Source organism: Aegilops tauschii, chromosome 4 (genome assembly GCF_002575655.3).
Source record: "Aegilops tauschii subsp. strangulata cultivar AL8/78 chromosome 4, Aet v6.0, whole genome shotgun sequence".
NCBI lineage: Eukaryota > Viridiplantae > Streptophyta > Magnoliopsida > Poales > Poaceae > Aegilops > Aegilops tauschii.
Genome location: NC_053038.3, coordinates 355,267 through 366,761, shown reverse-complemented (window position 1 = coordinate 366,761; position 11,495 = coordinate 355,267). Strand labels below are relative to the sequence as shown.

Below are 11,495 nucleotides of genomic sequence, written 5' to 3'. Positions count from 1 at the left end.
CATCCTGTCTCCAATTTTTGTGCTTCACTTCCTTTTGCTTCCAAGAACCTCCTTACGACTGTCCATACATTTTTTTCCATTCTTTGATTAGCATGTGTTCACCAGTTTTAGAAATTCGGTATGGACAGGTGAGATTCGTAGGATGACCTGGCTGTATGTTCAAAACATCAAGGCGACCATTCTCATACATCAAATGAGGCACACAATCCATCGGGATTCTCTGTTGAAAAACATAATAATAACTTCGTAGTTAGCAATGATGTACTAGTTTTAGAAGTATGCAAAAGATGCACGGATATCGTAATAGTAAAAAATCTTACCAGGGTATCTCCATAGAAGTTACCATGGTTCAACACGTGGACTAGTGGCACGTATTGACCATAATTTGGAGGAGTATCATAATAGGTATTGTAATTCTCAAGGTCAGTACAAATATTTTTTTAATCCACACAAACTGGTCATTTCCAATTGTCGTTCTCCTTCTCGAAACTTCAGTTACTCGTGGAACCAACAAAGAAAGAAAGTGCATGAATGTGTCAGGGGATATCATAGTGGCATCCCGTGTGACTACAACAATTGATATTCCTAAATTGGACTAACATATTTAACACCGGTTCTTAAAGTTTTTATTTTGCTGTGGGTATATAAATTTAACCAGTATAGTTTCCTATTACACTTAACACTGCATGTAGCAAAAATTAAGATATGATTTATATAGCTTAGACATTTATCTTTTCAATATAGTTTTACCATGTTGCACCATGTTTTTCAAATTTTGGCACATTCTCATACACATTAAAAAAAATGATTCAATAAATTGTGATCCTCTTATTTTAAAACAATAATAGAATAAAAGGTTCAACTGTATGTGTACATAAATTAATTTACATCACAAATGAATAATATTACATGTTTTTTACAAACCATCTGAGTATCATTAAATATCTTGACGTATAGTTCTTAAATGTATCATGTAATAATTATCGGCATATGCTTCTATAGCGTATGGTTGTCTGTCTCGGTGTAAGTAAAGATAAAATTATAGACTAAACAATTTTCTACCTCAGATATAAGTAAATAGAATGTTCTTGACTGTTCTCAAAGTATCTATAAAGATTTTCCTCCAATATTTGGCATTTCTTGTTTGTCGAGGTTTGGCAGGTTGCCTTGCCCACTTGAATGTATTCACCAACATCTGCATTGTTATGGTGAGAAAAAAACTACTTAGGCGATGTTTGGTAGAGTGGGCTTGGGCTCGAATAAAACACATCAATTGCTTCTTGGAAAATTGATGAAAACAGAAGGTCTTAATCTCATTTTCTTGGTGTTCTTTATTCCGACTATGATGTGCCATTATTATTTTTCTTCCAAAATATGGCATATATATGACATGTCTAGTGCAAGACTTTTGGATTCATGGTGTATGCAATTAGTTTTGAAGATTTATAAGGTCCAGAATAATACTAGAAATAAACCCACACGCACATGTAGATATGCCCTATATACATGTACTTTTTTATTACTAGTAAATACTTATATTTTTTGCAGCACAAAAAAACAAAATGTGTGGATCCAAAATACAAAATGGCTATATCCATCGAGATACCGAGCTCCCACAATTTGAAGCGTTCTGGTGCTTCAGGGTTTGTGGGGTCGTTGTGGGACCTGCAAGTAAGGTTGTATGTTACTTAGTTTTATTCCCCCTTCTCTCTTTATTTTCTTACAGGTTTTAATTATGTGCGCTTATTAAAATTTACGAACATTAAAAAAATGTACTTTTAGCTTCATTAATATTTATTACATTCATGATTATTTTGAAGTTCACGGGTATTTTTAAAGTTTGCAAACATTTTTAAATTTGAAACTTGTTTAATTTGCAAATGTTTTTTAATCCATTAATATATTTTAAACTCATAAACATTTTCTAAAATTCATGGTTTTGTAAATTCACATATTTTTGAAAAATCCTTGAACATATTTTAATTAAACTAACCTATTTATTTAAAAAAATAGTCCATTTTTCTAAGCAAGCAGTGGCGCGAGTGGAAAAAAGGTAATCGACTGAGAGGAATAGGGAGTCAAACTAAGCGAGCGAGAGCTCATGGGCCGATCCATCATTGTGGGACCTGCGAGTAAGGTTTTATGTTGCTTAGATTTATTTCCCCTTCTCTCTTTATTTTCTTACAGGTTTTAATTATGAGCGCTTATTAAAATTTGCGAACATTATTTTTATATATATTTAGCTTTATTAATATTTATTACATTTATGAGCATTTTGAAGTTCACGGGTATTTTTAAAGTTTGCGATCATTTTTAAAATTTGAAACTTGTTTAATTTGCAAATGGTTTTAAATTCATGAATATATTTTAAACTCGTAAACATTTTCTACAATTCATGGTTTTGTAAATTCACATATTTTTGAAAAATACTTGAACATATTTTAATTAAACTAACCTATTATTTTTAAATAGTCCATTTTTCTAAGCGAGCAGTGGGGCGAGCGGAAAAAAAGGTAACCGACGGAGAGGAATAGGGAGTCAAACTAAGGGAGCGAGAGCTCATGGGCCGATCCATGTGAGTGTTATAGCAGCAACTCCATGATTTTAGCGTGGATAGGACCTCTCAAGAGGCTCAAACGACCACCACCAACTGGCACGTGTAATGACACCAAAAGGACACACCAAAAAACTTCATTCTCCTCTAGGAAATATTGTCTCCAACAAAAACCCGACACGATATACAAATGAAAAAACACCTTCATAATGCAATTAAAACATAAGACAATATTGATAAAATCCAAACAAAACAACCGACCATGGCCCTCTACTAGATATAAAAGAATTAATCCCACGAGTGAAGAACGGCGCGGCAAAGCACGCGTTAGCCTCTAGTATTATAGATGATCTATCTAACTGTGAAGAATCAGAAAGTTTTGACACATCGTAGCTTGTTTTTCGATCTTGAAACCCGGTGTTCATTTGTAGTTTCCAAATCCATGACAATGTATATATGACGAAGTTAGACAGGCTGGTACATACACAGGCCCATTTGTAAGGCGTCTCTCTAAGGCCTCCCAGGAGCAAGTCATTGCCGACCTAAGCGCCACTAGTAAGTGGCACGTGCTTCGCACGGCGATGACATGCATGCTGACAAATCATGCTGGCATTTCATAAAGTATAAAATATGCATGATAAATTTGTAACAACTAATTAAAAATATCAATTATGCTTTTATACATACACTTCCATGTGTCGTTTTCTTTTATATGTGTATAGTATGAAAATAATTATGTCACGTTTCCAATTATTTGATGTTTTTTAGAAACAAGTTTCTTTTTTAGAATTAGAAACAAGTTTCCTGAGACTACCACAGCCTACCATGAGTTTTCTTTTCATTCTTAAGCGTATAATTTTTCGTTTTAGAGGTCCGTGAGCACTCATTTAGCCACTCATTCAGGCGTACTACGTCATGATTTGGATGAAGGAATTCCTATCTGTCCCATTTACCCATCTGAGCACGCCCATGAACGTCTTGCTTTCTGGATCTACAGGACCAGGAATACCATACGTCTTGCCCATGAACGCCTTGCTTTCTGGGACTTTCTGGAACTACCATAGGTCTACGGAGTGCACCTCTTTGAGGAAGTCCACGCATCTCTCGAACTCTCCAATCTCGTCTGTCATTGATAAAGCGCGCATGATGGGACAGTGACATAAGTATGCCTTTCAGCCGTTGGATGCCGAAATCGACGGCTCATGTTGTAGGGATTTGCCACATTCTGGTCATTGGATGTGCCGATCCGATGGTCTACATTCAAAGTCATTCTCACACTATATAGTGGTATAGAAATAGAAGCAACATGGTGGTACAGGGCACACACCCGCTGTTAGTACATATAAGTGGGCTACGGCCCAATATCTCATCTCCCTCCGGTTTCTGGACTGGATTATCTGTGTGTTCTTTTTTTTCACCGTCTTTTCTATTCGGTTTTGCAGGGTTTTTTGTGTTTCCTTTTCTTTTTTCCCTTTCCTCTTTCGCTTTTCGTTTTTATTTCTCTTTCTTTTGTTTTTAAAAATGCATCGTTTTCATTTTCGTGTAATTTTTAGAAATTCGTGAACTTTTCTACAAATTTGCAAAGAAAATTCACATATGTGAATATATTTTTAAATGCATGATTTTTTTTAAATCCTCAAAGAATTTTTAAATCTTCAAAAATAATTTCAAATATGTGAACTTTTTACAAATCTATGAAGTTATTTTCAAAGTACTAAATTCATGAACTTTTTTTCAAATATGTTAATGTTACTTAAGTCCGTGAACTTTTTCAAATCTATGAATTTTTTTAATACAATAAATCTGTGTTTTTTCAAATTCATGAATGTTTTTGAAAATTTATGAACTCTTTTTGAAATCCAGGAATCTTTTTCAAATTTACGTACATTTCTCAAATCCGCGAACTTTATTTCAAAGACATGAATATTTTTAAAATTCGTGAGATTTTTCCAAAATTCATGGAATATTCTTAAAATCCTTGAACAGTTTTCTAAATACATGAAAATTTTGTAAAACCCATAAACATTTTATGATTTCACTAAGTTTTTAAAATTATGGTAAAACATGCCGATTTTTCTAAGACAGCATACCAGCAAACAGCAAGCAATTTATTTTTCTAACCCCACAAGCACATAGGTTTATTTTAGCCAAATTGAACACACTCCACTTTAGTGATCATAGCCAAAGTTCATGGGGACACAATTTATGTCTAAAGTATTCAGGAGCCAGAGGTGACATCCTAAAGAAAGAGACAGAGTGTGTTTAGCGAGTTGAATGGGCTGCGAGAGAGCGAGCACTTTTTCTGTAGGCAAACGAATGAGTGAGCGATTAACCAGCCTGGCCCATGTGGGCGACGCCCTGTGCGTTATTGCCTAATCTAGCACGTTAAGCGCTGCGGAGGCGATCTCCCATTCATTTCTTCTGTGGAAGATTACTACGGCCAGCGGGTCTCCGAGCAATGGGGAGAGTCATTACCTATTGATGGAAGCTGAGAAGAACTACTGTTTGTTGTTTACATGAATAGTGGGGTAATTCTGTTACCAGCCGATCGATGTCCAACCTCATGTTTAATGTTCTCGTGTGTCGCAAAATCAAATTATAACTTTTGTCAGTCTACCACGCGGATGTCGACTTTTGTCAATCTTGAAACTTCGTGGCTCCAAATTTTAGTAGACGTTGTGTTGGTGTTTGTATTGTGTGTGGTGCGTGTGCACATATGTTTTTAGGTATGTATGTAGTTTCATGTAGCATTTTGTGCAATCTATATGTAGGTATGGTATTGCACGCAAAAGAAATGTACTCCTAGGTAGTATGGTTTGTTTCGACATACAACAACCACTAGATAAACACATTAACCGAGTAATTCTCTTCTGGTTAATTAATCGATTGACGGTATTGGCCTCCGCTTTCAACATAAATAAATGCAGATAGTAGTGCATTATTATCCATAGAGACCGTGCAAAGCACAGTGTAGTGTGTTGATTGAATACATACAGTACTTTATTAGGAACCTTCCGGCGTGCCGCATCTCATTGATTGATAGTAGCTTTTTGGAACAATAGGCTGCTGCATAGTGAGCTTGGATTTACAGTACATTACAGTAGTTATATGATGGACAAGAAGATAGGTATAATATAATACTCCTACTGCATATATAGTTTAAGAACATTTGGGGAGTAAGTGCTAGCGACAGTTTGTTTGAGCTAATTAAGAAAAGTGAAGTGAGCTTCGTGGGTGGTGCTGGAACGGAAACAAACTCAGCTGTCAACGTACAAGGACAAGGACAAAGCTGAATTAGTAGTAGGGTCAGCGTATACTACATGAGAATAAGAAGCTCAAGAATTGATCTACGTACCCACACGCAATACGGGAGGTTGGTCAATCTACGCTTTCACTATATCTACAGTCACAGCTCTAAATGTAAGCAGCTTGCCAGTTCAAAGTCTGCATCTGAGGACCAACACCAGGCTAGTTAAGCAGCAGCTGGCAGCGAGAAGAAGAAGTAGCAGGTTGAGCAAGAACAGGTCCCTGGTCAATGTCTGTTTGACCAACATTAATTTAAGATAGTACTGCTCCATATAGAGGGAGCTGACTTCTCTGCAGCCATGCATAACGCAACGGAACGGATTGGGATCTATATATGTTTTTGCAGGAAAAACTTGGGATCTATATATTCACCAAACATCATGGCAGTACAAAGAAACAACGGGGACGACAAAAACTATATATATCCATGTCTTTGGACCATCTAGCTAGCGAGTAGCGACGACTACAAACACTGAATCGATGAAGAAGAAGCTTCCCTTGCATACGAGTAAATTGCATAAAACCACCACTTTGAGGGCTTGGTTTGCGAAAAACACTAGGATACAGATTCTCTGCAGAAAGCACCACGTCTTGCGTAATTGTTTTGCAAAAACCACTGATCGGCGGATCGGGCTGAGTTAAGTGAGTTTATGACAGGTGGGGCCCGTTTTTCGCGTACGTGGCACTCCAGGCCGTCCCGACAGCCGTTAGACGGCGTTAGACGGCGCCGTTCGGTTCTAGCAGTCAAAAGAGCGAACCGTTACTCCTTCTCCACTCTGCTCGCTCGCTCTCTGCTCGCGCTCGCTCTCTTCTCGCTCTCGCTCTGTTCTTGGTCGCCGCACCCGTCGCCGCCGCGCCGCAGCGCCATGGTGTCGTGGAGTGATGGGTCGGATAGCAGCGAGCACACCAGGCAGTACATGAGCTCAGATTCCGACGACGGCACCATTAAGGTCAGTTCTCAGAGTTAGGGTTAGGGTTTGATATTTGGGGATTTCTGGAATGAGCTTCTTTTCAAACATTGGACCAAATCTCTGTCATTCCTTCGCACTCCAGGTTCCTGCTAGCACCGAAGACTCAGATTTCGAGGGCCCTGAGACAGATATGTATGTTTTGTGCCATGGACACGGGAAGGCAGCAGAAAGGCGCGTTGCTTTCGAAGGGATTCACACTGGCAGGAGGTTTCTTTGTTGTGCAGAGAAGGTATGGTTCCAACTTAACTAATTAGAAGTTGTTGATTAACTTAACAGATCTGTCATTTGTTTGCCATGGACATGTAATGTGGCACTCCAGCAGGCATTGTATTATAATGTGAAGTTCGGACAGTGGATTCATTAAGTGTTTACTCTGCCAGCATTGTTTAGTCTGGTTCTGGCAACATTGTTTAGTTAGGTCATTTTTTAACTCTGCCATGTTAGCTTATTTTAGGACAGAATATTCATGGGTTAGCACACCAGCATTGTTTAGTTTGGATCTGGCAGTATTGTTTAGTTAGGTCATTTTTTAACTCTGCCATGTTAGCTTATTTTAGGACAGAATATTCATGGGTTAGCACACCAGCATTGTTTACTTAGTAGTTGTTTACTTTAGAGCATGATCTGAATTTTAGTATAAAGTAATCTAGCCTATCATTGTAAGCAAGCCACTGTTATGTAATTCATTTTGTTAATACTCTTTTTTCAGGAAGGTAAAAACTGTGGACTAGTAGAATGGATTGATCCATCTTGGCCCACTACCCTTGAGAATGCACTGTCCAAGTTGTGGTCTATGTATGAACAGAGTAAGATGGACAGAAATGAGCAATGTCTGATGCATTCATTTACTGTTCATGACCTGACACAAGAGAAGAAGAAACTCCAGGCCAGCTATGAGAAGTTGGTTGAAGATGTCAATGCACTTATGGATGCCCAGGAGCAGAGGGCAGTGATAGAAAGGAAAGATGCTGAAACAACCAAGTTGCAGGAGAAGTATGACACTTTGAAGAACATAGCAGCTGCTCAAGGTACTGTCATTAGGAACATGAAGTTGAAGCTAGCTGAAGAGAAGAAGAATTTGCAGATCCACATTGATGAGCTCAAGAAGACAGTTGAAGAGAGCAATGTGAAGCTGGAGGGGATCAAGGCCATCATAAATGGATAAGCAGTGCAAGATAAGAATGGGCAATATCATTTGGCATTTGCTGACCTTTTGCAGGGTGTGGTTTGGCATTTGTTGTAATGATAGTAGTTTAAATTCTATTAACTATGAGTACTCCTGAACTATGGATATGTAATCTTAAGAAAGATGTTTGCATTTGAACTAGTGCTGAATGTGGTGCTATTTGAACTAGTGCTGAATGTCAAACTATGATTATGTATGGAGTTGAACTAGTGCTGAATTTGGTGGTATTTAGAGCTGGTTAATGTTATCTTAAGTAATCTGTTTGCAATTGATGATTTTTGCTTTAGTATGTTCCTGTTCAACTAATGATTCTGAGTTAAGTAGGGTCAATTAGGGTTGTTTGGCTTTTTGTCGATGTCGAGGCATCAAGTAGGCCAAGTTAGGGTTTTTGGCTTTTTATCGACGCCGAGGCATCAAGTAGGGTCAAGTGATGGTTTTTTGGCTTTTTATCAACACCGAGGCATCAAGTAGGGTCAAGTGATGGTTTTTTGGCTTTTTATCAACACCGAGGCTTCCACTAGGGTCAATTAGGGTTGTTTTTGGCTTTTTGTCGATGTCGAGGCATCAAGTAGGCCAAGTTATGGTTTTTGGCTTTTTATCGACGCCGAGGCATCAAGTAGGCCAAGTTAGGGTTTTGGGCTTTTTATCGACGCCGAGGCTTCAAGTAGGGTCAATTAGGGTTGTTTTTGGCTTTTTGTCGATGTCGAGGCATCAAGTAGGCCAAGTTAGGGTTTTTGGCTTTTTATCGATGCCGAGGCATCAAGTAGGCCAAGTTAGGGTTTTGGGCTTTTTATTGACTCCGAGGCATCAAGTAGGCCAAGTTAGGGTTTTTGGCTTTTTATCGACGCCGAGGCATCAAGTAGGGTCAAGTGATGGTTTTTTGGCTTTTTATCAACACCGAGGCATCAAGTAGGCCAAGTTAGGGTTTTGGGCTTTTTATCGACGCCGAGGCATCAAGTAGGGTCAATTAGGGTTGTTTTTGGCTTTTTATCGATGCCGAGGCATCAAGTAGGCCAAGTTAGGGTTTTTGGCTTTTTATCGACGCCGAGGCATCAAGTAGGCCAACTTAGGGTTTTGGGCTTTTTATCGACGCCGAGGCTTCAAGTAGGGTCAATTAGGGTTGTTTTTGGCTTTTTGTCGATGTCGAGGCATCAAGTAGGCCAAGTTAGGGTTTTGGGCTTTTTATCGACGCCGAGGCATCAAGTAGGCCAAGTTAGGGTTTTGGGCTTTTTATCGACGCCGAGGCTTCAAGTAGGATCAATTAGGGTTGTTTTTGGCTTTTTATCGACGCCGAGGCATCAAGTAGGCCAAGTTAGGGTTTTTGGCTTTTTATCGACGCCGAGGCATCAAGTAGGCCAAGTTAGGGTTTTGGGCTTTTTATCGACGCCGAGGCTTCAAGTAGGATCAATTAGGGTTGTTTTTGGCTTTTTATCGACGCCGAGGCATCAAGTAGGCCAAGTTAGGGTTTTTGGCTTTTTACCGACGCCGAGGCATCAAGTAGGGTCAATTAGGGTTGTTTTTGGCTTTTTATCGACGCCGAGGCATCAAGTAGGCCAAGTTAGGGTTTTTGGCTTTTTATAGCTGCATCATGACTATCACAGCATCATGACTATCACAACATCAAGAGTATCACAGCATCATGACTATCACAGCATCATGACTATCACAACATCAAGAGTATCACAGCATCAGCAGTACTACTAGAATGCCATAGTTTGACACAAATTGATCATCACAGGACTAATAGAATTCCAGAGTAGCATAACTGGAGTAGCATAACTGGAGTAGCAGAACAACACAACATAGTTCACAACACAACCAAAATGCCATAGTTTGATACAACATCAACACAACAAAATCACCATCATCACCATTTTGCACCAGAGGCAGTCAAGTAATCCTTCATTTTGTTGCTGGGCTTCCTGACTCTCTGGGAACCATCACTTGGTCTTGGAGGCATGAAAGCTAACCTTGGTCCCTTGGCAGCAGCTGATGAAGATCTGGTTGCTGGTGCCTTACCCTTGGGAGCAACTGGTGCCTTACTCTTGGGATCAGATGATGAAGATTCTGCTGCCTTACCCTTGGGAGCAGCTGGAGCAGCTGGCTGCCTCCTAGCTGGAGCAGTAGCAGATGTTGCCCTCCTTGCTGGAGCTGGACTAGCAGCAGATGTTGCCCTCCTCAATGATCCACCAGCAGTGGCAGCAGCAGAGGCTGCAGTCCTTGCTGGAGCTGGACTAGCAGCAGATGTTGCCCTCCTTGATGATCCACCAGCAGTGGCAGCAGCAGAGGCTGCAGTCCTTGCTGGAGCTGGACTAGCAGCAGATGTTGCCCTCCTTGATGATCCACCAGCAGTGGCAACAGCAGAGGCTGCAGTCCTTGCTGGAGCTGGTGTGCTTCTACTATCAGGTGGGTAAGAGCTGGTGCTTGGCTGCAATGAAACAAGTAGTTTAATATTAGTAAGCAACAAAGTAACAACAAATTTAGTCTTTCTCATAGCAGAGTGGTTACCTGATGTTTGTTCTTTCTCATAGCAAGTGCAGGCTTTAGAGCATCATGGCAATTGGTGTACCTATGGCCCACCTTTTTACAGTTGGAGCAGGTAATTGAGGCCATTCTTGAAGTGTCTTTGGGAGCTGGCTTCTCAAATTGGCCCTTTCTCCTCTTAGTCTGTGCTCTGCCCTTGTGTTCTTTGAAAACAGGAGCCTCAATGTCCAAACTATCTGTCCTTGGCCACATGTCAGGGCCAGGTACAGGATATATTATAGGACTGTAAGCTGCCAGGTACATAGGTTTTTTGAAGAAATCATCAACAAAGTCCTCTGGCTGAAGCTTAGCCTTGTGTATAGCAGAAACAGCATGATTGCAAGGAACTGCTGTCATATCCCACTTCTTACAACCACAAGTCCTATGTGCTAGGTTGACAGCATATGTTCTTTCCTCACTAGTAACTTGGTAAAGGTTGGGGCCAGCCATCAATGATTGGCAGTTTCTAGACCACTTCTTTGCTTCCTCCAATTTCTCTGCATATGTTGGACAAATCTCCCATCTGACAGTCTGAGTCTTGGTTCTATTTGCATTAAACTTGACCATTAATTTTGTTCTAATTCCATCAACCATGGTCCTTATTGGCTTAGCCCTGACATCTAGAACCCACTTGTTGAAAACCTCACTTAAGTTGTTAACTACTAAATCTGTTTTGCAATTTGTGTCCATGGCATGTCTGGCCCAAGTGTGCTTTGGGATTTTACTAAGCCAAGCCCATGCTGCCTCACACTCTCTCTTCAACTCATCCATTGCAACATTATAGCCATGTTCAGTGTATGAGTAACTTGCTTCATCCATGTATTTCTTTAATTCTGGCCCTCTAAACCCAGCATTTTGAAAGTTCTGGTAAATGTGTCTGAGGCAAAACCTTTGTGGACAATTGGGAAAGACTCTGTTTATGGCTTTAAGCAGGCCCTGTGTGAATTTAAGTAAA

The 11,495-nt window shown here is 39.9% G+C and overlaps 1 protein-coding gene across 1 annotated transcript; it reads left to right on the top strand.

Annotated features, from left to right (window-relative positions):
* Positions 1-6,948: 6,948 nt before the first annotated feature.
* On the top strand, positions 6,949-8,270 carry LOC120962354 (uncharacterized). The gene is made up of 2 exons (XM_040386138.3): positions 6,949-7,060; positions 7,541-8,270. Exons 1-2 carry the CDS (start codon positions 6,962-6,964, stop codon positions 7,994-7,996), a joined length of 555 nt encoding a protein of 184 aa, XP_040242072.2. The 5' UTR covers positions 6,949-6,961; the 3' UTR covers positions 7,997-8,270.
* The last annotated feature ends 3,225 nt before the right edge of the window (positions 8,271-11,495 follow it).

Coding starts and splice junctions, on each gene's coding strand:
- LOC120962354 (XM_040386138.3), top strand. CDS start 6,962: ATGTATGTTTTGTGCCATGGACACGGGAAGGCAGCAGAAAGGCGCGTT. Junction 7,061..7,540: donor TTCTTTGTTGTGCAGAGAAG/GTATGGTTCCAA, acceptor CTCTTTTTTCAG/GAAGGTAAAAACTGTGGACT.